Source organism: Alligator mississippiensis, chromosome 4, assembly GCF_030867095.1.
Source record: "Alligator mississippiensis isolate rAllMis1 chromosome 4, rAllMis1, whole genome shotgun sequence".
NCBI classification, from domain to species: domain Eukaryota; kingdom Metazoa; phylum Chordata; order Crocodylia; family Alligatoridae; genus Alligator; species Alligator mississippiensis.
Genome location: NC_081827.1, coordinates 107,405,067 through 107,430,742, shown reverse-complemented (window position 1 = coordinate 107,430,742; position 25,676 = coordinate 107,405,067). Strand labels below are relative to the sequence as shown.

General features: G+C 44.1%; 1 protein-coding gene across 2 annotated transcripts in view; it reads right to left on the bottom strand.

Moving 5' to 3' along the window:
- WASHC3 (WASH complex subunit 3) overlaps nucleotides 1-25,353 on the bottom strand; it is a 30,947-nt gene extending 5,594 nt beyond the window's left edge. Inside the window, exons 1-6 of one of the 2 annotated variants that reach the window (XM_006277264.4) lie at nucleotides 25,238-25,353; nucleotides 22,286-22,384; nucleotides 19,352-19,417; nucleotides 15,675-15,806; nucleotides 13,421-13,528; nucleotides 1,205-1,269 (exon numbers count right to left, since the gene is read on the bottom strand). In XM_006277264.4, the coding sequence (XP_006277326.1) occupies nucleotides 1,205-1,269; nucleotides 13,421-13,528; nucleotides 15,675-15,806; nucleotides 19,352-19,417; nucleotides 22,286-22,384; nucleotides 25,238-25,288 (521 nt within the window). In that variant the 5' untranslated portion in view covers nucleotides 25,289-25,353. Of the gene's footprint in view, nucleotides 1-1,204; nucleotides 1,270-13,420; nucleotides 13,532-15,674; nucleotides 15,807-19,351; nucleotides 19,418-22,285; nucleotides 22,385-25,237 lie in introns of both variants that reach the window. The other variant, XM_014608465.3, reaches the window with a different exon arrangement.
- Between the last annotated feature and the right edge of the window lie 323 nt (nucleotides 25,354-25,676).

Sequence of the window (25,676 nt, the reverse complement as noted above, 5' to 3'; positions counted from 1 at the left end):
TGTTTAAGCAGTTATTCCTAAAGATAAACTTGTAAATCTTATTACAAAGAAGTGTTTGTTTCATGTCAGGCTTGTTGTAAAATACAAATCTCATTCCACCAAATTAAAAAGGAGAAACAGACTCCTTGATACCTTGGTACTTCTGTTTGCAGAAGGCTCAGAAATGTGTTACATATTCAGTTTAGTGATCATTATGTATGAAGCTTACTGTTCAACACAACATTTATTTTTTTTAGTAAACTTCTTATACGGTTACATTGATTCTAAAGTTATACCTGCTCCTTCCACCTATAAACACAAGAGAAATCCAAAGATAATGTGCTTATGGGCAGACAAGTGACTTCATAAAATAGTATCTTTGTTTTCAATATCCACCCCAACCTACACATTAAATTTGTTAAATCAATTATTAAACATTAAATTAACCTCTGGCCCATGAAGCCATAGGGCTCCCCACAAGTGTTGGGAAATTTCATGGCAGGGGAGCAGTGGCAATTAATATTGCCACTCCCTGCTGCCAAAATCCCAAGCCCCACTCAGTGAGTTGGAGCTGGGCCATAACTCTTCCTCCACACAGCTGGATTGAAACCAAGCTGTCCCCTGCCCCTCTCTGCACAGCTGGATCGAGCCCTGCTGCACCTGCCCTGGGTACTGAATTGGGTCTGCTGGCCAAATCCAGCCCATGGAGGGACCAGGCATTGCCCATCTGGCCTGCTTAACAAAAAGGTTTGAGCACCGCTGATTTACATTCAAAATGATTATAACTTCTGGAATTGCAAGTTCAAGTCAAGATGACAGTCAATTTATGTCCATTAGTAAAGTAAAGAATCTGGCAAGAAGCATGCCATCTATCACATAAGAGGCAAAAATGAACGAAGTGCTAATAGTTTGGTTGTAAAGTAAAAAAAAAAAAACCTGGATAAAACACCTTTAAAAACCAAGAAAACCAAAAGTGTACTCTCTGCCACTTTTTTGATCCTGACCAACTTTTACTAGGAAGTTGTAGCACTATATGAAATTATTCAAACAGCAGCTTTCAGCGGTATCTTCTTCACAGCTTGCTTTGGGTTCTTCGCAGCTTGCTTTATGATTTGGGCTCAACATTATCATTGCTTTTCTCACAGTGCATTATCATTGTATGAAGCAGAAGAAACTCTACAAGCACTCTAGCCACATCAAATTAAAAGACAGTAGTATTACTTACTCAAGTAGATCTGGGTCTAACCCCTCAGAAATCATCTTGTTTCTTATTGCCATAACAGGAACACCCTGGAGGGGGAGTAGGAGAAAGGCAGAAAAAGTTAGGTCTTACTACAGCCAAGTAAAGTAGAAAAGATCATATTCAGTGATTTACTATATTAATTGAAATACATCAGTTTAAGTTCATAGGAAAGTAGGGCTCAAAGGAACCTGATGAAGTAATTTATTCCAGCCTGCACTGAAGACAGGATCATCCACGACTAAACCATCGCAGCCAAGCATCTGTCTGACCTGCTCTTGAAAATTTCAAGGGATTGAGATTCTACAACACCTCTAGGTAGCCTGTTCCATTGCTTTATTATCTTCATAGTCAAGTAGTTCCTCTTAAACTCCAACCTAAATTTCCACTGCTCCAGCCTGTGACCTTTGCTCCTATTCCTGTTCCCAACAGCCACAGAGAAAAAGCCCATCTCCATCCTCTCTATAAAATTGCCTTTCAACTACTTGGAAGATTTATCAAATCCAGTGTTGCTAAATCCCTGAAGTTACTGCACCCTGAATATTTCTCTGGCCTTTAATATTAGAAAAAGCAGGTGACATGGTACCTAAATTGTAATCACATTTACATATGTTTAAAAGTAAAGTTGACAATTTTGCACAAAAAGTTTTGAATACAATGTTTAACAGGGAGTGGCACTGGATCTTGAAGGTGCTGGTAACAGAATACAAGTCTTTCTTCTCTTAGGTGAGTGGGGCTCAACCTCTCTAGCATTGCAGGCTGGGCGGCTGGTACAGGGCCAGATTCCAAGGAGGGGCAGTGTGCTGGATCTCCATTGGCATGCAGTTGCTCTGTGTACAAATCCGGGATGTGGGATCACGTGATCTGGACCACAAGAAGTCCCACTGCTCCAGAAAATCTGGTGGCAGGAGAGCATTAACTGCCATGGCTCTGGGAGCAATTAACATCACTACTGTTCCTCTGCTGCCGAGCCTCTGGAACCATGGGGAGCCCCATGGGCCAAATAACATAGCTTTTTGGGCCACATCCAGCCCATGAGCAGGAGGTTGAACACCACTGGCCTAGCCAGGGCTAATCTGGGGAAATAGTCAATAAAGTAACCATCATATTATGCAATGGCCATCACACAATATATAGAAAATGAAATAATTGCTTTCTCATTGCTACAAGAATCTCTCCAAATTGTATTTTAACTAGATTAACCTTATCTAGAAAAACAGTTGATTTGTTTCCAGCCACTGGTGCATTTCCACCAGCAGTAAGAAGGGTGTACACACTGGAGTCAGGGTCCAAGTTTTCTTACTATATTACCTAACCCACTTGGAGTTGGCTAGTTTCTAATAGGTATTATGGTGAAATCAGGTCTTCAGGAAACCATTCAATGCTGATAGAGTTAATTAACAAAAATGTTCCATATGCAAGGGAGGCAGGAAAGGAAACGTGGGTGCAAGCTGGAAGAGAGACAGAAAATGCTAAGAAGTACACTCAGCAATGGAGATGTGACTAGGTACAATACAAAAAAGATGAAGTGGGAAAATATGAGGGAACATTTACATAAGGCCTTGAAAACAAAAACCAAGAAGCCTAACCTTGATGTAGCAGAGTATATGGAACAAGTGAAGGGTTTCAAGTAGTGGGGTATATGAGAGGTTGAGAAGCTGAGAGGGAAACCTTTTTTGGCCTTTTATTAACCCTTATTATGAGTAAAAAAAAAAGTTTTATAAAACAAACACCTCAAGAAGTTAAAAGCACAGAACTAGTCATGAAAGCAAATAACAAACAAAGAACAATTTAAATAAAATGAGAATGAGGAAAACCCCTGTGCCTCCCCCATTCTCACATACCAGCCGGCCCTCCTCCACAGTACATAGTGCCCACTCAGTGGCTCAGCAGGATGCAAAGCGGTCCATGTTTTGCTTTAGGCCAAAGTGTCCAAACTCAAAGGCCAAATGCATCCGATTTAGGAGCTGAAAGAGGCACTGGGTGTCAGAATCAAGAGCAAGAGAGAGGATGACGACCTTAACAGTGCTCTTTTGAATGAACTGGGAGACAGAAATTGAGTATCTGAAAGAATTTCAGATGTAGAAACTGAAAAGAAAAAATGTAAAGGTGTTGGAAATATGCAAGGAGAGACAACTTGATTAAGACACAGACTGGACATGCAGAACAAGGTACACAGAGGTTTGTCAGAAATAATTCTCCTCCATCCCTGCCAGCTGAGGGTTCAGTGCCAGGGAGACTATCTTAGCAGTGACAGAAGAAAGGAGAATGGGGAGGACTTGAAAAGAAATATCAGGACTCATTTTAGACCATATTAAGGGTTTGGCAATATATTCAGAGAGAGAGAGAGAGAGAGAAAAAAAAAAATCAGTGGGGTGGACTGGTAAGTTTGTTAAAACTTATCAGCATAAAGATGGGAAGCTAAAGTCATGCAAGAAGATAAGATCACTTGAAGAAAGGACCCGAAATGAGAAAAAGAGGCACAGGACAAAAGCCTGCAGAACAGAAATAAAGAACCCAAGAGGCAGGCAAAGGAGGAGGCGGGGTATCTGTTAACAGTCAGAGAGAACATTTTAAAGAGATAATGGATTGGAGAAATTATTAAAATGATGTGATGGGGAGAGGACATAAAGAGAGAAGCATCCTTTTAAAATATGTTCTCCGAGTACTACTAAGAAGATTCAAGTCAGGATGTGCAATGGCAGGGGAACAGATAGACAAATACTTAATGCTTGTGTGGTAACATTTAGAGAAAAGTGCTTCCCTTTCATTGCAAGCACTTGCACAATTTATACACTTTACCTTAACCCACAAAACCTAAACATCCTCCTGGGCAAAATGCTCAAGAACAGTTTGACCCACAACATTTTACAAGCCAAGTTCTAACAGAAACTACTCCAGTGTTTCAATGGGTGTTACTAAAAACTGACTTGTTGCTTTGCCAACCTCAGCTGCAGGGGTTAAGAAATGTTATCTGGATCACAGTATGTCAAGGGGGAGGAAAAAAAAAAGGTCCAACTTTTGATCTATCAGGGACTGAGTCGCTGGTGGTCTAGAAAGGATAGGAGACCTCAAAACCTAAATGAAAATTAATGTGGGATTCTTTGGGCAGTGGACAAATGCAGTTTATCCAAAGCAAGCAAAATAAAAGAAGGAAGAAAAGTGGCAGACATGGCTGATATTGCAAGAAAGCATGTCTGTTATCAGTATAAATAAAGACAGTACACAATGCAGTCAACCTGGAACCATGATAGCAAAAAGCTAGTCCTGCTTCTGTGGGTAATATTTCTCTGGGTATATTTGCATTAAGAATCAACTTAAAGTTGTAGCAATAGTTTTAACAATTTGAGAGTAAGAGTCAGGGATTTTAACCATGTATTAAAAAAGTTTCAGAAAAAAAAAAAAAAGGACTTAAAAAAAAATCTTTTGATGTAGACCAGGGGTTGGCAACCCCTGGCACATGTGCCAAGCGTGGCACGCAACGCCATTTTGCTTGGTACGCCGCGGCCAGCTCCGGGAAGCTGCTGCCAGCGACGGAGCCCGGGCTACTCCAAGCAGGGTTCGCAGCATCCCAGCTGCCTGCTGGGAGCAGCCTGGGATCCCGGCTGGCAGCAGCTCCCCAGAGCCGGGGCAGCTGCAGCTGGGAGGCTCCAAACAGCTGTGCCGGGCTCCGGCACCAGCTCTGCACCGGTGCAAGCAGGCACACCTCGAAGCGGGCGGTGGGGGTGGGGCCTGAGGCAGTGCAGCCCTGGTCTCTCCCCTGCTCCCAGCACAGAGGTGATGAGCCCGGTGCAGCTGTTTGTAGCCAGCCCGGGCTCTGGGCAGCTGCAGCAGTGGGCTGGCTACAAACAGCTGTGCCAGGCTCATCACTTCCATGCCGGGAGTGGGGGAGAGACCAGGGCTGCGCTGCCTCAGGCCCTGCTCCCACCGACACACGCTTGCTCACGCGGGTACGGAGCTGATGCCGGAGCCTGGCACAGCTGTTTGGAGCCTCCTGGCTGCAACTGCCCCAGCTCTGGGGAGATGCTGCCAGCAGGTAGCTGCAAGCCCTGCTGGGAGCAGCCTGGGCTCCAGAAGCTACCCAGAGCCGGGGGCATCTACTGGCAGCCACAGAGCCCAGGCTGGGGGGAAGGGGCTGTAAGTGGGGGGGCAAGGGGCACAAGCAGGGCATCCTGCCATGTATCCCTTGCCCTCCTTTTGTTTTTCTGCCATGTCGGCACTTTGGCACCTTCCGAGACAGGCATTATGGTGTTTTTCAGCACTCTGGCCGAAATATGTTGCCTACCCCGATGTAGACAGTTGACAATAGCCTAGATTTGGTTACAAACTATTACAAAGGTGCAAGATGACAAGAGTTTCTACGTAGCTCCAAATAAAAATCATAAAGAGTAACTTACTGCAGGGCCTGGTTTTGTCAGCAAACATGAAGTTTCAAGGACATGCCCAAGTAAAATTGAAACCTGAGGCCAAATCCTATCCCTCCTACAAGGCATCCAAGTGCAAGCCTTTCCGACCTTACTTGAGTCCCTGAAAAACCATTAGTGCATTTACATTTGTAACGTTTTTTCCAGAATTTTGTACATCAGAATTTCTAATATAAAGATGTAGCTGATGACAGTCTTTCCACATAGCTCCCACAGAGGCAAAAGTGAATGTTGTTAAAAAAAACAAACAAACAAACGAAACAAACCAAACAAAAGTAGGAGATGCCTAGGGTAAAACAAGCACACATCTATTCATCTGATGCAGTGAAAAATCTTTATGAGCCAATATTATAACACAACATTGAATTTATCAATCAAATTAAATTTAGTCTCAAACAATGCAAGAGGAATTTAAGATCATGTCGAAATTGAGTCTTCTTTAAGAATTATGAGCTAGTAGCTTGGAGTTTTATGAAGAGGCTGAAAGTTGTCTTGAACCAAAATATCTTATCAGACTATTTCTTAAAGATTTATGATGAGGTAAGCTACGTGGTTCCTATGTCTCATCTTAAATTTAAGATGTTCCACCAAAAATTAAATCTGCTCATAAGTACATAAACTCTTTCTGGTGCACACAGCTGCCTTTTGAAATACTCAGATTACATAATTCAGGTGCATTTGATCATTTTAAAGGAATTTCTTTCAATTATTTTTCTGCCAATGCGTTATTCCCTATCACAATTGGAAAAATATTCCTTAATTTAAAAGAAGGACTTCTTCTCAAATGTAGAAACTTCATTTGCATCACACTACCATCACTGGCATATAAAATTAAATACAGATATAACTACACAGGGTAGGGATGGCTCAGAGATGAAGCCATCCCTACAACCTTTTTAACAACAATTTATATCTAGCCCAAGTCATTAATGACCAGTATCTATCTGTAGCCAGTACATAAGTGTTAGATATTAATGCAATAACATGAAGAATGACCAGTGCAAGTTAGCACATTTGTTGACAGTCTTAGAGAAGAAGGAACTGGCATGAAAAGTGAACTACTTTTTCTGCTCCTCAGAAGTAATCCTTCTGTAACAGGCTTAAAGCATAATGACAAGAAAAAAAATCTACATTCATACCAACTGTATGGCACTAGACGAGTGGTTCCCAACCTTTTATTGCTGCGACCCTAAATTGGCCATCAACCAGACCGCTTGACCTGGCACTGCAGGGGCTTCTGGGAGCACAGTATGGCAGCAGCGGCAGAGCTGCCACAGCTCCCTTTGTGTGCAGCAGCCCCAGAGTGGCAGGCGGGCCGGGGCATGTGCGTAGGCCCTTCGCGATCCTACTGAGGACCCCCTGCAACTCTGATTTGGGTCGCGCCCCGAGGTCAGGAACCAATGCAGTGGAACTAGAGAGATCACCTCAATTTTCATTACCAACAAATCAGCAATCACTACATTCACTTACATAAGACAAAAATGCTGTATAAAAAAAAATGTTTAACAGGTTCTTCAATGCTACTGACTTTGTTTTTTTAGTCTAGATGAGTCTAGACCAGGGGTGGGCAAAATGCAGCCCGGGGGCCGGATGAGGCCCACCAAGCCATTTTATCTGGCCCACGGAGCCCGTAAAAAATTTAGTAAATTAACATTTATCTGCCCTGGGCTGCCTGTCATGCGACCTTCGATGGCTTGCCAAAACTCAGTAAGCAGCCCTCTGTCCAAAATAATTGCCTGCCCCTGGTCTAGACAAATTTTTCAGCCTACGATTCAATTAAAATTAGAGTTAGGGTTCAGTATAAACATCAGTAACTTATTGGTAAAACGCCACGGGAATGCTGTAATTTTCCCAGACCAAACCTTATAAATCCAGAAAAATTCAGTTACATCTAAAAGAACTATTAACGGTAAGAAAAGAACAAGCAAGGCACGCAAAAAATCTTCTCTTTGCCTTGCAGTAAGTACTTCCATACAATAAACTATTTAGAGTCTGTGGTCTCACATTAGCTAAACATCAGTTTAATTTGACTAATCTCTAAGGAAAACCACAAATGTTTGTAGCTTGGAATAAACAAAACCATCACCTCCTTAATGTGAGGACTTCTATAAAGCTACACTAGGGCTCCGATTACACTTGGTTGCTTTCTGTCACTGGAACAAACCCACATGGCTCCACAACAGGGTCCAGGCTGCCAGAACATGAAGGCACAGGCACAGCTCGAGAGGCGCCAGCAGGCAGAAAAAAAGTGCATTCATATCTGCATGTGCCTTCTGTAGGCCGCAGGTGATATAGAGTCCGTCCATCTCTCTGTGTCAGAAAGCTGGTGTAAGAATGGGTTCTGCTGCACAGGGGAGCTGTGAGTATGAACTGTCAACAAAACCACATAGCAGGGACCGCCTGCCTTATATTAGACCAAAAATTTAACCAAACCTTCTGGATGCTAAGAGTTAATACTTTATCACAAAGATCCAGTAGGCCTCCAGGTTATTCTAATTAGGAAAGCATATGATGTATTTCAGACATATTATATAATTACTTTGTTCATCACAGATTTTAGGTTGGGATTTTCAAGCAAGGCTAAGCAAGACAAGTGCCTAAATTCAATTAAGAACTGAGTATCTAATTACCGTAGGCTTACTGGAAGCATTGGATGTTGGCTACAGCCAAGGCTGGGGATTCATTAGGGTGTGCCAGTGCTCCAGCTGGGACTATAACCTGTACGCTCCTGGTTATAGGATTTTGCTCTTCTGCTCAGGGTCAGAAACAATGCTGTATTTGGGATCAGGAACAATTTTTATCCCAGTGTCAGATTGGCATGAATGGTGGTGGCTTTTTCATTTTTCTCCGTAGCAAGGGGCATGGCCCTCTTCCTTGGATCTCTCGAGTGCATCTGAACAATGCTTGCAGCAGGAGGATATTGACAGTGCCCTCAACCCCCTGCTTTATTTGGGGTAGGTTAGGGTGTTCTTGATGTTTTCGACAAGATGCCTTGCAGCTGTGCAACAGAATTTTCTTATGTAGTTTTAGGAATAGGTTAAATAAGCATGTGTAGGGGATGGTTTGGATAGGGATGCTCCTGCCTCGAGCAGGGAGCTGGACAAGATCAGCAGCTTTCAACCTTCTAACCCTGTGCACCAGATCCATCTGCAGACCAATGACCTAGCATGTAGGGCTACAGCTACATCATGTAGACTGCAGGACTCTCCACAAATCTGGACATTCAGCAGCAAGGGACTGGCAATTAACACTGCCACTACTAACCCTGCTGCCAAATTTTTGGACCTATGGGGAGCCCTGAGGGCCAGATGACAGCTCCATGGGTCAGATCTGGCCGCAGGCTGGAGGCTGAGCACCACTGAACGAGGTGACCTCCTCAGCAACATCACTTATCTCCTAACACTAACAGGTATGGCATAATAGTGAGGCACTTTTTCCTAAAAGTGAAGTAACTAATTTGCCAAGAAAAAAAAAAAAATTAGATTTGTTCTTTTTTGTTTTTCCTTCTTCCTCTATTCTGGTGTTGAAAACAATTTCCAGGTCTCTTTTGTCCCCTCCTCTGCAAAAAGTTTTTTTTTTTTTTCTTTCTTAAAACACAATAACAGGTATTGAAGTCCCAAATTTCTATTTCCCCAATACTATGAATGACTAGATAAATGTAAGACTATCATGTTACTGAGGCTGGACTAAGACAAACGTGATTTGCATTAAGACTATATTTACATTAGGAGCACTGAGGAATACCAGTATGCTATAGCACCCTTAACATGGATGCACATCTCAGGCAGTCGAAGGCCAGGGCTAAGGGGGCTTAGCCCCCCACAAACATGGTGCAGCGAGTAGGGTGGGGGTTGGGGGGGAAGGAGTGTGCACAGACAGACACGGAGCCACAGCCTGCAGCAGCCTGGTGCCCTGTAGAGCACTGTCCACCACAGCAGGTAAGTCTGTCATGGGAAAGGCCATGGGGGGAGGGGGGCAGATTGAGGCCCCCACAGTAAGGAAGGGAGAGAGTGAGATAGGGGCAAGACTGGGGCAAATGGGGCAGGTTGTGGGAAGGTTGGAAGCCAGGCAGCTCATTCAGGGGTGCGGGGGGACATCTCAGCAGATACCTGGGGGGGCATGTGCCCCCCAGATGTGTGCACAAGGTAGAGGTGGGTTGTTGCTGCTCGCTGGGTTCTGAGCGCTGCTGCCTGGGAGCGGTGCAGTGCCATGTATCTGCCATGCACTGACTGAGCCTTGCCCCCTGCCCACCTGGCAGGGGCAGGAACATGGCATCATGCCACTCCTGGGCAGTGGCACTCAAGAGCACAGCAGCAGCCCACCTCCACCCCGCACACAGATCCAGGAGGCATGTGCCCCCCATGCCTCTGCTGGGATGTGTGCAGCGGCGGGAGTCCCCTCCAGGCCCCTGAATGAGCTGCCCGGGCTCCAACCCGCCCCACTTCTTGGGCCCCATTCGCCCCAGGGAATGGGGGCTCCAACCCTCCCACAACTGTGCCCCTGCCTCACTCCCTCCCTCACTGCGGTAGCCTCGATCTGCGCCTCCCACAGCCCTTCCCCATGGCAAGCATGCACTCAGGCCCCCCATATAATATTTTCTCCCTCTGCCCATGATGCACATTGACTGCCAAAGCTACTTGTTGTACCAAAATAGCAAAGCCATGGTTGGTCAAAGACGGTCTAAAACAGTATTTGCAAGCATCTTCAATAAATACTTAAATCTCAGTTACTAGATTAGTTAAATGCTTGCATCTACAATTAAGGCTGTCATACTTCCACATTTGATGAAGTGAACTTCAGTTCACAAAAGCTTGTGCTCTCTATACATCTTAGATTAGTTAGTCTATAAGGTGCTGATCTATCCTGCATACTTCTACATCCACATCTCTGGACCTCCAGATAAACAAGACTGCTAAATTTTACATCAGACATTTCAAGATGAGGGAGGTGGAGAAGGGAGGGGTGGTCTTTACAGTTTGTTCAGGTCCTCTTTATACCTAATAAAAGTAGCACTAGATGCACAAAGCCTTGTCTATAAAATTTACATTTTGCTCTGGAAGGAGACTGTTATAGTCAACTACCTGAGAAACCAAAAGAGTAACATTTATACAGCCACAATTACATGCCTCCAACCACATATTTTTTACAAAGAGATACAGCATAAGCAAACCAATGTTTGGTGCCGACATCTTCATCACCCCAAACCTCTTTGCTCTACCAATGCTAGTATTTTCCCATAAAACTGAGCAGAAGTGTGCTCCAGTGTATATGGCTAGTTATACGTACAACCAAAACTGATTTCCAATAGTTTGGGATCCATAATATTAGAGATTAATTCTGCCTGGGCATCAACTGAGCTAAAAGGCTTATATTACAGTAAATGCGACACATATAAAAGCTTACAATCAAATAAGTTAAAGGGAATGAGCACTTTTAATTAAAGTTGTTAGAAAATTAACGTAGATCAGTGATATTCATACCACTCACAGTGCGAAGAAGAATATATCATCTTTTCTCACATGCAACACACACCTCCCCCACTTTACCCCAAAGGTAAGCTGCTGGAAATTGGAGTACACATTATATGTGAGAAATATAGTAAGAGCAGATTCCACTACTTACAGGTGAAACAAAGTAAAATCTGCAGCAATTAACAGAAGAGGGAGAGGGACCAGGAACAGCTGGCAGACAAAGACTACTATGAGAAAAAGTTAGCTTGATTAGTGGAACATCAAGACCTTTAAACAGAGGTCATTAACATGTGTGGAGTAAAGAACAACAGTCATTAAAGTCAACTGACTCAGATGCCGGCAAAAAATACCATGGCTGCTGCACTGTGAAGTAGGAAGATTCTATCCTCAACAGAAAATCAGTTTTTTTGCTTAATAAATGTACTTCAATGTTGGGAGTGCGATTTTGGGGAGAAGGTGCATGAGGATGTAAAAAAATACAGTACTACAAGGTAAGTTTTTTCTTCTTCATTCTGTCTTTTAAAAACAAAGAGTGCATTTAAATTTTGGAGCATGTTGGTACGGTACAGTATGGTACGGTTCAGTACAGTGCGGTATGGTATTTTCCCTCCACCACAGTATTATTGAGTTTAATAAGCTAATTATGTTCTTGAGTATCTAATTCAAACTGTGGTTCACAGATAGGACCCCTGGTAGTCAGTAAAGTGCTTTCAGGTTGAGTGGCACTTGGACTTTTATTGTTTCATGCTGCTTCCAGGCTTCTCATTATAAAGAACAGCTAAGTTCACTGGGCTGCCCAGTTCATTAGGAATCACTTATTCTCCCCTTTAAATAAGTGAGTCAGTGAGATGGGGCATACTTAGGTAGTGCAAGACAACACCATGCAGAAATACCTAAGCTACCTGTGAAATCTGAAATATTTCAAGCATACTAGCTTGATTAAAGGGTGAGTCCAGACAAGTGTGCATGTGTGGTACACAGCCCCACAGACCTATCTATGGCACCACACACATTGCACATACAGGTGATCCCTGTGCTAATTTGCGGCACAGGGGGCGGGTTTGACACTGGGAGACCCTGGTGTCAAAAAAAACCCGCATCTAAAAAAAAAGTGGGGCAGCATACGTGGTGGCAATGTGTGCCACCCAAAACTGGAGCCTGACATACTCTTGGGAGCTGGCCACTCTCCACGCATCTGGATTGCTGCCACTGCAGCCCCCAAAGGCTCCCAGGTATGGCTGCTAGAGCCAGACCAGATGCTGGCCCCAGTCTCCCCTACTTCAGAGGCAACGTGCCATATGCCAGAGCACACATGCATGGGCATTCCACATGGACAAGTAGTGGCGGCACATATTGTGCCGCTGCTGTTTGTCCCTGGGGAAATGCACAACCCTGCTCATGGGCACGCAGTCAAGAGGGCTAATTAGCTAAAGTGATAATTGGGGCTTAAAGGTTCCTTACAGAGGTTTAAAAAAACCCCAACACCACCACACGTCACTTTACCAGAATCAGCAGTGCACTAGTTTGATCCGGCTCTGCAGCATCTGTATAGATTATTCGCTTCAGCGGGGCTTTCTGGCACTTACCTATAACAAACTCAATCATCTATTAGATAAAAGCACCAAAAAAAGCCTCACTGAAGCACCCAATCTATACAGATGTTGGATGAGCCAGGTCCAACCAATGTGTTGTCTCTTCTGGACATGTATGGGGCTTGGTGCAGGAGAATGCCAAGTTTAACATAAAACACTAAGGGGTTTGGTTTTTTTTAACGTCTGTAAGCAGACAAAGTGGCTAGCCTGCTTCCAAGTCAGAGCTAACATAGCTGAGCAAGTCCAAGTATTTCTGTATAGCTCTGCTATGATCAGTATGGTCTTCAGTGCATGAGCTAGCATGTTCAGAGGTCAATTAAGGTATAACTGTATGCAACTAACCTGTCGCACACAGACATACTCAGTGTTAACACAGCTGCAACAGATTTTGCAGGACTATGCAGAGAAAACAAGCTTCAAAATGATAAATCCTCTTTCTAGAGATGGAACACTATACTAAGGTATTTTTTGAGATTCTAAAAACCATCAGTCAGATTTGTGAAGGACTGTACACTCTTCCAAATGAATAAAACAAGGGCAGACAATATCCCAGATGAATAGGTGCAAACATCTTAAGGTTTTCCTTGCTATTTATTCTCTAAAGTAGAAATTCTCAGGAAACAAAGAATCACATGAAACTTACAGATCTGTATGTGAATCATGACAAGTATCATGAAGCTCCAAATGAAGCTAGAGAAAAAAAAACAGACTTACAACTTGAACCATTTTGAGATATCTGGCATATCTTGGATCCTTTGCTACAGTGATGACATTTTCTTCTGCTGCTTCTGTTTTCTGTAATCCTGTCTCATGTATACTGTTCTGCTGTACATACAGAAAATTAAATCAATAAGTCAATGTCACAGACTAAAAGTACTTCAAAAAAATCAGTAAGACTTCAGACCTCATGGTAAATAGCTTATTTTTGTACCAGTGTAAGATTATAGATTTCTAGTATTTCTGTGCACCAAAGATGCCATACATAAATTGCTTATGTATAAGATTTTTTCTTCACGTCAAAGGATTTTAACAAAACAACTGTAATGAATTCAAATAAAGCACTTCTGAAATCAAATAACAGCATTTCATAATCAATGACAATAATAAATCAGTACATGTACTGGAATAGACACAAATGCAAGTTTACTTACATACTGCACACAGGTTTTCCACAAAAGACAATGCTCCAAAAATGGATGTGTGCGTCTTAAGTGAGGAAGCCAATTTTTGAACCACGATTAAAAACACAGGGGCACTGTAAGGGCTGTCCTCCTTTTCCAGAGAAAGGGAACGTTCAGCATCAAAGTTGGTTTTAACTGTCTCACAGCCACTGCTGAATAGGTGGTAGCTTTTGGGTGAACAGACAAAAGCTGTTGCCAATTCAGCAGTGGCTGTGAAAGGGTTGAAAATGTAGCTTTTGGCTGAGCAGCAATATTCAGGATTCAGTCATGACTGGAAAAACCTTTTTCTTTTCATTCTGCCTTCCCAAAAGAAGGTGAGTGTCTATTCAGGGTATACAAGAAAATATGGTAAAATTGAAAAAGGAAAGTACCTGACAGTTGGCTGTTTTTTTACGGGCAGCAAATACAGAGAACAAATCTCTAGACATTTAAAACATCTCAGATATTATATTTACTTGCATACCACCTATACCTTCCCCCCCAAAAATCATTCCTCCAAAATTGAGGTGCATGTAGGCAGGGAAGCACATTTTTCTTGGCTCGAATAGAAACAGGGAGGGACAGCAGCCATTAAGAAGAGTCTGCTTGCTTCTAAGATGGCTACTGTTTCTGTGGCCCAACGGAGAAAAAGCTGTTAAGTCTGAGAGCACTGTAGCTCATGCCTGAAGCAGCAATTGGGGTGACTAAAGCAAATGAGCTGCAACATGCAGTACATAGCATCTTGATGAGACTTATGGTATGGAAAACAACATTTTATTATTTATTGAAACTTATATAAGGAACTATTTATAGTAAAGAAGTAAATCTTGCCCATGGGCAACTGGTGCCTCCTGATTTGGGGGGAGCACCAGCAGCCGATCGCCAACTGGGGGGGGGGGGGGGGGGCCTTAACTACCAGCACAAGTACCAGTGCCAAACTGGAAGTGCTTCTCTTGGTGCCCCCAGAATCTTGGGGCAGAGGGGACAATTGGCCATTGCCAACTACTCCCTGGTCAGAAAGGGCCAATCTCAGGGGGAGCACATGCCCCGCCCCCCATACTCTCCTATGCATTGCCTAGTCTTGCTAGTGCTTTTACAAGGGTCTGGGGCCTAGTCTTATTGCTGCACTGCTGCAGTAGGTAGTTCTGGCTGTCTTACAAGGGCTGTCCCCTGGGATGCTACACTTCATGGACATTGTTTCCAGGAGCACTTATTTTATGTCACAATCAGCCCAATCCATGATTCTGGAATGTTTTTGTCTACAAATAAATGCATATCTTATTTGGGGAAGGGAGGCGGTGGGGTGGGAATGCATGGGTGGTACACAAGTAAATATATTATTAGCATGGATCAGGCAGGAAGGGCACTGCAAGCAGTCTAGATCCTGGGTCAGGAACTACATGCAGCACTGCCCTGGACTAACCAGAGTGGTTTTATGGGCAGCACAGTCCCAGGCCAACTGAAGCAGTCACTGCAGGCAGCATGTCCCAGTCCATTTGCATAGGACCAATCCAGTGCATGCTGCATGCATCATGTGGCTCAATTATGAGATGCAGAGGCAGCACTAGGGGCTGGAAGATGGGGCTCTGTGGACCAGATCTGGCTTGAAGACCAGATCTTTGACATCTGTGACCTACCTAGTAGAAGTTCCTCTTCATTTTCCAAGGTAATTTTATAATATTTCAGATTTATAATTTGGTTTGGTTTCTTTCTTCCATTATACTTGCTTGCTCCAGCTAGTTCAGCCAAAGAGGAGCTCTATAGAAGAAATATACTTCCTAAAATATTTGTTTTATTTCAATACTTACTTCTGATTGAGGAGATACAGAGGTTGATTGTTGTTCTGTAGTGGCTTGTAGAACTGGACCATTTGTAACAGTATTCATTTTTGCACTGGATACTTCAAATTTGACATCTTCTAGGCCAGGAATAGAAGATAACTGAATGCAGAAGACATTGCCAAATAAACAGTGAGCATGACATTTTCTCAACAGTGAGGAATAACACGTATTGGCTCTTACCTAGAAACTAACACTTATATCAGTCTAGCACACAGCTACAATCACTAATTTATTTTGTAGCTATGTTCCACATAAGTAGAACAATAGCTTCATCATTAGCTTGGGATTTCAATTTGAAAAATTGTTTCTCTCATGTGCTATCTACATTACAGTTTCATAGTAGGTAGGGTTGGAAGGGACCTGAGCAGATCATCAAGTCCAACCCCCTGCCATGGGCAGGAAAGAATGCTGGTGTCAAACGATCCCAGCTAGGTGATTATCTAGCCTCCTTTTGAAGACCCCCAGGGTAGGAGTGAGCACCACTTCCCTTGGAAGTTGGTTCCAGATCCTAGCCGCCCTGACTGTGAAGTAGTGCCTCCTGATATCTAGCCTGAATCTGCTCTCAGTCAACTTATGGCCATTTTCCTTGTTACTCCCGGTAGCGCTCAGGGGAACAGGGACTCTCCCATTGCCTGCCGGTCCCCCTTGGCCAGTTTGTAGACGGCCACCAGATCCTCTCTCAGCCTTCTCTTGTGGAGGCTGAACAGGTTCAGGTCCTGTAGCCTCTGCTCATAGGGCCTGCCTTGCTGCCCCCTGATCATACAAGTGGCCCTCCTCTGGACCCTTTCAATGCTGTCCACATCCCTCCTGAAGTGCGGTGCCCAGAACTGGACACAGTACTCCAACTGTGGCCTGACCAGTGTCGCAAAGAGTGGAAGGATCACCTCCTTGGACCTGCTCGTGATGCATCTGTGGATGCATGACAAGGTGTGGTTAGCCTTCCTGACCACGTCCCCACATCGGTGGCCCATGTTCATTTTGGAATCAATAACAACACCAAGATCCTTTTCTGTCTCTGCACTGTCTAGAAGAGAGTTCCCCAGCCTGTAGGTATGTTGCTGGTTCTTCCTCCCTAGGTGCAGTACCTTGCACTTGTCAGTATTGAATCCCATCCTGTTCTCATCTGCCCACCCCTGTAACCTGTCTAGATCTAGTTGCAGGCTGTCCCTCTCCTCCAGCGTGCCCACTTCTCCCCACATCTTAGTGTCATCCACGAATTTGAATAAGGTGCTTTTCACCCCATCGTCCAAGTTGCTGATGAAAATGTTGAACGGTGCGGGCCCAAGGACCAAGCCCAGCGGGACCCCATTGTCCACATCCCTCCAGGTAGAAAAAGACCCATCCACCACCACTCTCTCCGTGCAGCCCTCTGGCCAGTTTGCGACCCATCTGACTGTGTAGGCACCAACGCCACAGTTGCCTAATTTTTTAATGAGAATGGGGTGAGAGACTGTGTCGAAGGCCTTCCTAATGTCCAGAAAGATTATGTCCACTGCGACACCTGCGTCCAAGGATTTTGTGACCTGGTTGCAGAAGGCCACAAGGTTGGTCTGACAGGACCAGCCTCTAATGAACCCATGTTGGTTGCCCCTAAGCATGATCTCCCCTGCTGGCCCCTCGCAGATGTGCTCCTGGATAATTTTCTCAAAGAACTTCCCCAGGACCGAGGCAAGACTAACAGGCCTGTAGTTTCCTGGGTCCTCCTTCCTCCCTTTTTTGAAAATGGGGACCACACTGGCCCTTTTCCAGTCCTCTGGCACCTCACCAGAGCACCATGAGTGCTCGTAAAGCTGTGCCAGGGGTCCCGCAGTGACCTCTGCTAATTCCCTCAGCACTCTGGTGTGAAGATCGTCAGGACCTACTGATTTGAACATGACTAGATAGCACAGATGTGAGATTTTTACACTACCACCTAGGATAGCATTAATGCAGGAAGACTTTAGTTCAAGCCAATTTGCATTCTAACAGAGCACAGAGATACCTCTCCATAAGAGAGGTTCTTGCCCTGAAGAGCATTCCATCTTTCCACTCTTCTGTGAAATATGAAACATCATAACCTGAAGAAAATATGATTCTACATTCTGCTTACCACCAGACAACTTTGAGGTAAAAAGACTTCTCCAACTTTTCTCTGATCCTAATCTGCACAAAATGAACTGTTTCAAACAGAAGACTTTACCATACCTTCAGCTCTCCAGTGAAATATGAATTTTCATTTTTACCTAGGAGAACTTTTACAATATTTGCAATATCCTATGCCTGATGAAGGGTGCCTGTGCCTGAAAGCTTGCAAATAAATGTATATATTTGCAAATATCTAATTAATATAATAAAATATATCACCTCTGTCATGAGTTTTGGCTTCTTCAGTTAAACTGGTAATCTGCAAAGAATGTGGCATCTGCTGTGCTGCTCCCTTTATGGAGGAAGAACCAGCAAGCAGAACAACCTACAATATGCACCGAGAGTGGCTACGCAAACCAGCAGTTGCATGAAATCAGATAGAGCTACTCCGCATCTTTGAAATCTTCTCCACAATCTTAAGTACCACATTTTTTTTTTTAATTATTGCAGTCTATAGCTATTGAAAGCACTGGACATTTATTCAGGACAACTTCAAATTCAGCCTGTAGAGGCCAATTTTTCAAGATTAGCAAGTATTCAAAATACTTCTGAAAAAGGTGAAGCATAAACATGGGAACCTTCTCCATGTATTTACACTCTCTCTCAAAAGTCTGAACGAACCGTTCTAAATAATGCGCTTGTTCCTGCTTCATGGGGGTATCTATATAAATTGCTTACTGCAGAGTTGCCTAATTAGCTGCACAAAAAAGTGTCTCCTATCCCCATATGCAGAGCCATTAACTGCACCGCAGGTTAGTACTGCCCAACACGATTACTATCCTGTGGCAGAGTTATTTACTCCGCCACAAAGCATGGGTAGATGGTGATTGGGGCTGGCTGGGGCATGAGGATGCTACACTGCAGGGCTGCCCCAGCCCAGCCCAGCCCCTGGCTTGTTTACTTTTCATTCCATCCAGGAAGAGCACACACCAACTGCTGCAGCTTCCTTAGCCTGACGAAGGGTTTTTGAACCTGAAAGCTTGCTTAATAACTATTCTCCAACCATTTGGGTTGGTCTAATAAAAGATATCAAATTCACCCAAGGAACCTTGTCTGCAAGCTAGCCTGGCACTGGAGCACACTTGTGCCCCACCCAACCTCTCCACAGCACGCTGAGTCAGGCCGGAGCAGCCCCAGTTGGGCAGGCTAACCCGTCGGGTTCCTTGCCTGCCAGAGCTCAACATGCTGTGGTTCCAGGCACACATGTAAATGCTGCGCCCAGGAGCAATCAAAACGATAAAAATATTTTTTCCACTATATGCTGTCTTGTCCTTTTTTCTTATAAGATAAATCTGTTGTGGCAGATCACATACAAGCAAGTTTGCTACAAGCTTTTGATTTAGCTTGATTCATAATTGGAAACTGTCACTCTGAAAACTTTTATTATGTTTGATTAATTCCATTACAGTAAAATTCCGACATTTGTAGCCTAGTACAATAAACTACTATTTACGAGGGAGATGTTAATGTACAATGCTCTAAAAGTCTAACCAAAAGAAAGTTTGTATGTATAGACAAACCTTTGCATCCAAAATATTGAGCGTTGTTTCAATATGTTGAATACGGAGAGAGAGCGCTGACAGTTTCTAGGAGAGAGTTAGAACATTAGGAAACTGTTCTATGGTCTTAGCTCGTTGATACAATATAAGTGACATGGAAGCCCTTGTTACAAAATACAAAATAACTTAAGTGGGGTAATTACACAATTATAAATATTGTAGGCTAGTGAAGTTTATAGCAATTGTTTGTATTTAAAAATAATTTTCTTGCACACAATGCTTTTCTAATTAATGGTAACCCTGCCAACAGACCACAGAGGGGATCTGGAGCCATAATAAGTTTCATAGTAAATGAGAAAGCCATCATAAATAAGCTTATTCATAGTATTGTGGTAATAAAGTTGGACCTACCATACCCTCAAATGTAAATGTTACTTGCTTCAAAAAGCTTTCTTTCAAAACCAAAGAGAAAATGGTGTGAAATGTATATATGTAACTGTACTTGCCAGGAGGGGCTGCAGAAAAGAAAAATCTGATAACAAATACAGGGAGGTGAATGGAAGTCATTTATGGTCAAAACCTTTTACAGCCAAAACAAACTGAAAGCATCAAATGCTCCAACTGCCCCTCAATCAAATTTCATGCAAAGATCTTTTTAAATGCAACTTATATTTTTAAAAATTAATCCATAAGAACTGTTACTTCTTTAACTAATCATTACCATATTCAGCCAGAGCAACCAAGCAAAATTGGCTAGCATGCTGGTTGGCAGTTACGTAGCATTCTGACAGCTTTCTGGCAGGTTAGCTAGATTCTGTCTGGCTCTTGAGCAGAACTTTTAACACCCAGAGAAAATGGCAGTTGTGCCAATGCTTTAGAAAAATAAGGAGGGACATGGTTCGTCTTCTTGACAACATAGTGACTTATTTGCAGATGGTTTTGTCCTTTCCAGATGAGTTAATCTCCTTTTTAAAAGGAAACCATAGGCCCCTTAAATAAGTGGTACATACCCAGATAAACTATACAGAATTACAAGTCTGTCTTAATTTAACAAAAGCTAAAAATTTCAAAGTTAAAGCCAGTGTTGACCTTAACCTTGGGTTTCCTAGCTTATGTCAATTTAAGCTGTGACCTTGGCAACTAAAACAGATTCTGTATTTAATGAAAAAATAATCACTCTTGGAGGTTATAAAACAAGTATTTAGTCTCTTACGCAACTATGAATTTAGGTTTATGTAAATATGAATTTATCTTTCACAAAATGCTTATTTACACAGTTTAATATCTGTGGGTCACTCAGACTTCACAACTTTATTGTACTGGGACCCCCCCCCCCCAGCTTCACATACAGGCACTCCTCACTTAATGACCGAGTTCCGTTCCTGAGACTAGGTCGTTAAGTGAATTGGTCGATAAGCGAGGAGCCGCCCCTTGATACTGCATGCCTTGGCTTGAGACGCCGCGCTGCCGTTTCCACAATACGTTTCGTACGTATTGTGGAAACGGTCCGGCTCTGAGCAGCAAAGTGCTCCCCTGAAGCCAGGGCTGGTGGGAAGAGGATGCTGAGAGAGGGAAGGAGCTGGCACCAGGGAGCAGGAGGGAAGCTCGGCCCTGGCAGGCAGAACTAACCACCGCCCTTAAACCCACCCTCCAGACCCGCGCGCGGGGCTGCTCTGCGCCCTGCCGGCTGTTGTCGCATGGGGCCGGGGGCATCGCTCCCCCGGCTGCTGTGACCTGGGCTGGGGGTGTCAAGCCTTCCGCGGGGGCACTGGGTACTGGCTGGGCTGGGCTGTGCCAGCTCTGGGCCGGCGCCTTCCAGCGGGCTGGCGTGCATGTGTCCTGGCCCCGCGGCCCCAGCGCTCCCGGCCCCGGGGCCGCTCCAGGACCTCCGCCCTGCCGCCTGCAGGCAGGCAGGAGCCGGCGGAGCTGCCCCAGCCCCGGCGAGGAAAGCCCGCTCTGCGCGCCCCGCCCCGCCCGGGCCATGAGCGCGGGAGCTGTCCGCCCCGCTGTGCTGAACACACAATACCGACTGCTCGGAGAGCTGGTCGTAAGTCCGTGCAGTCGTTAAACAGGTAAGTCGTTAAGCAAGGAGTACCTGTATAGGTGCTTTGTAATGCATATTAAATAGACATTTTAAACATGAAAATTTGCTCCGTGTTTTCTTAAACACTAAGGATCAAGTTCAGGGCCACAAATAACAGAACCTTTCAGCAAAAAGATGAATCTGCAAGGCATATAGAAGCTGAATTAAGCTCTCATCTTTTGACAAGGCCCTTTCAGAAGGGAAAGAGCTTGTACAATGTAGTTCTGTGACTAATTAGAAAACTCTGGTTTCTAGGGCTGTCAATCTGGAACATTTACATGGATGCTACATTTACTATAAAAATCTGTCAGTACTGGCAGTCTTTGGTTTCATTTTTTTTTTGTTTAAAACTTCTTAAAACAACTGGCTCATGTGATGTGCTAGTCACCTACCAAATTTTGGGGGTGTTTTTTAATATCAAAGTCATTTACATTCAGTTTAGCTTATCCCACTTTCAAAGCTGAGGTGGAGGCTAACTTGCCTGGAAGATTTGGCATGGCATCCTTAGTCCCAGCTGGGAGAGATACTGTTATTCAGAGCAGGTTAAGCCAAACTGAAACGAGGAACACTTGAACCCCACTGAAATGGGGAATAAGAATCTTTGCACATGGAATTGATCAGAAAAGCACCATACCTCAACAAATCCTTATATGTCCAAAAAGGAAATTGCTATTGTCTCGGTAAAATTAGAGTTCACATAGGTGAAAGCATTTTCATTATTAACTTACTCAAATTAAACCTTGAGCAGGTTGTGGATCTAGTCTTTCTGTTCTACTTCACAGAAAGTTATCTAGTACAGAGACACATCAATGGAATCAGTTCTATAGGTAATATTTGCCCACCCAATACAAAATGATGCAATATGAACATACCTCTTCACAAACAGTAGAAAACCGGTTAAGAAACTGTACTGTATGAACCACAAACTGGTTCAGAAATGCCACAGTTCTTTTCTGCTGAATAGCTGGAACCTATGTTACACAAAACAAAAAAAACCCCAAAGTTTACACGCAGAAAACATGCATTTCCAATTCTTACCCTTGTATTCAAGACCCGATTTTGAAGTTTATATGAAAGAGGCTAAGAAAATATTTTAATCATTTGTCCTAACTATACCATGAATATAGGAACATGAAAAAAAAAAAATCAATCAATATTTTAATCTTCTAAGTGTGAGTGTAGAGACAAGGGAATACCACCTGAATAAACAAAGAGGTTTTCATCACAAAAGAGAATGTTTTAACCTAAAAGCAATTTTCTGAAAGTCATCGTAAAACACAGTAAAATAAAAATCTAACTCTAAAAGGAAGTGGATCAGGGTCTCTCCCTTTGGGTCTTAGTACTGGGGAAATTAAGTACATTTACATAAACTAGTATCTAGTTACAATTGGGAATAGAAAGCAGTTGTTAGCCATGTTAGTTTGAACTCAGGCAGAAGGCAGGGTAGAGATGCACTTTGTTAGTTAGACACAAGGCACCTTCAGAAAATGCCATCTCTTATTTTTCACTCATTTTTTCAATGCAGAAAAACAGTAGATCAATTCTACTGTTACAAAGAACTCTGAAAGACCACAGCAGGGCAGAACTGTTTTAATACTATGGATTCCTGTTCGAAATCTCTGGGTTTATACTGTGAAGCATGCTTGCACACCTAGCAGTGCTGTGTGGCACCTCACAGCACCCTTGAAAGGATCTCAAGGCACCCCAGGGTGCTGTGGTACCTGGTTGAAAATCACTTGTATAAACTAACTGAATGACAGAAGTACAGTATAAGCTCATAAATCTGGATACCAAAAATCTGGAATGATCAAAAATCTGGCACTGCCCACCACCCTCCTGGACATGGAGGGAGAAGTCTGTAGATGGTGGCTGCTTCCGCCGTTCACCACAGTGTGCCACTGCTCCATGTGTGGCCGCTGCTCTGGGACCAGCTGCCGCTACCCTCGCCCCTGCTCCGCGACCGGCTATCACGCCAGTTCAAAAAAATCCAGCGTTTTCAAATTTCCAGCAAGTGCTCAACCCCAAGCACGTCGGATTTATGAGTTTATACTGTATAAGCTTGTGTGAGCAAGAGCTCATCATTTCATCAGATAGCAACTTGACTGTCAGAAGGCTAAGTGAAGGACACACGTGCAGCTGCTTGCTGCAGCTTTTATATTAAAGGGTGCCACTTCTCCACACAGCTAGACCTCATCAACAGTCCCAAGCAGATGACGAGAGAAGCAGTACCCCTTCAAATAAAAGACATGGCCCACAGCTGGAGTACTGCAGCAGTCCCACGCTGCTGTTTGCAGCAGCTGTATATAATCCCAGCCACTTCGCAGGGGGCTAAGAAACCTAACCTTGTGAACCATTTGGTTCTATGTATTTTGAGAAGGATTAACTATTCATGCAAATGTTTACTTAGGCCCAAAATGGGAAGTTTCTGAGGCACTGAATTTCTGTTTTTCTTAGATGTACAGCATCTGGTACAATAAGGCTTTGATTTGGACCTGCAAATGCTACTGCAATATAAACAATATTGTAAAGTCTCAACCTTTGGGTAAAAATGAGAGAATATGAACACAAAGCTGAATCAAAATACTATGATTATGTCCCAATCTCATCTAAGACTATTGCAAAAATAGTGGTGGTTCCATAAGCAGTCCACATTTAACAAGTTGAAAAGTGTAAGACAAATATAGGAATCACCTATTCAGTTACTCCTCCACTTTTGTAGTTCTGTTTAGCATTGTGTTACCCACAACCCAAGCAATTTCACAAAAAAATTGGATAGCAAATATTTATATTTCTCTTGGGTTTAACACCTCCCAGGAACACCTGGGAGATGACTGGATCCCACAATCAATCTGAACTGTTCTGCATTCTGTTTCGCAGTTCATAAGGAACCCTGAAATTAAATAAAAGCTACACCGACTTGAGAAATACTACTTTGTTAAACAGTAAAATTTTACATGGAAAGTATTAATAGATGAAGTATTCTGCTGCATTCTGCTTTTGCAGCAGAGGACTTACTGCTGACAGCTCTTTTTGTGCCAAAACTGCTCAGAGGTAGAAAAGAAAAGAGGCATTTGGGAAAGAGAAAGCATGTTTTGCAAAAGTGATTCTTTAAAGAGAATTTCTTAACTACCACCTTGTTCGGCCCCTTACACTTTGAACTCCAAGATCAACAGATCAGTTAATATCCTCCTCTTAACTGTAGAAGTTCATAGCTTGTACTATCTCTATCTACCTACTTTGGCTAGTCTATAAGGTGCCTGATCTACCCTGCCTTCTCCTGGACTGCAGACCAACACTCCCCTGCTCACAGACGGCACCAGGCACAGCAGGTGGACTCCCCGGGGCAGGGGCTGCACCCGCTGATGTCACCAGGTCCCTTCCAGCCCTGAACTCCTGCGAATATCTACACTGCTCAGCTTTGAGCACCTCTTGTCACAGCTTTGATGAAGTGAGCTTCAGTCCACAAAAGCTTGCGATATACACACAGATATCTCCACATCCGTCCACCCACTTTGGTTAGTCTTTCAGGCAGGAGAGCAGAAGGCAGAGTACGCTGGCACCTCACAGGCTATCCACAACACACAGACAGCTACAGCACGAGCTTCCCATAGCCTACAAGGTGCCTGATCTACCCTGCCTCCTGCCTGCCTTCGGACTACCAAGGCCCTGCCCGCAGAGGACCCCAGGCGCAGCCACCTGAAATGGTCTGCACCCGAAAGTCTACATGGGGAAACCTGCTCAGTTTCGAGCAGAAGAGCACCTCCCGCTGCAGCATCTGATGAAGTGGGCTTCAGCCCACGAACACTTGCGTTTCGAGCCCGCACCTTGGTGAGGTCGATGCCGGAGCCCACCAGGGGCAGCCCGTCCTCGTCCATCCCCCGGGGCAGAGGCCAGAAACGACTTCCAGCCTCTGACCTCCGCCTGCCGGAAGCAAAACCGACTCCACTGGGTCGACCCTGCTCTGCGCATGCGCGGGAGGGAGCCGCTAGAGGAATGCATCATGGGAGTGGTAGTTCCGCCCAGGCGCCCCTCCAAGCAGGCGTGGTTAAAAGCCACCTGCGTCCACTTCCGGTGTCTCCACCTCTTGAAGGGGCTGAGATTAAGGACAGGGCTTGTTTTTCCGACTCGATTTGCGGTATTTGGTTGTTTCAATAAAAGATGCCACCTTAACAAACCCTTGCCTCTTATTCCCCCGCTTTTCCCCCAGGGGGTGCTTCAGTGAAGCCAGCAGGGCTGAGGGGAGGGGGGCAGAGGCAGATCCAG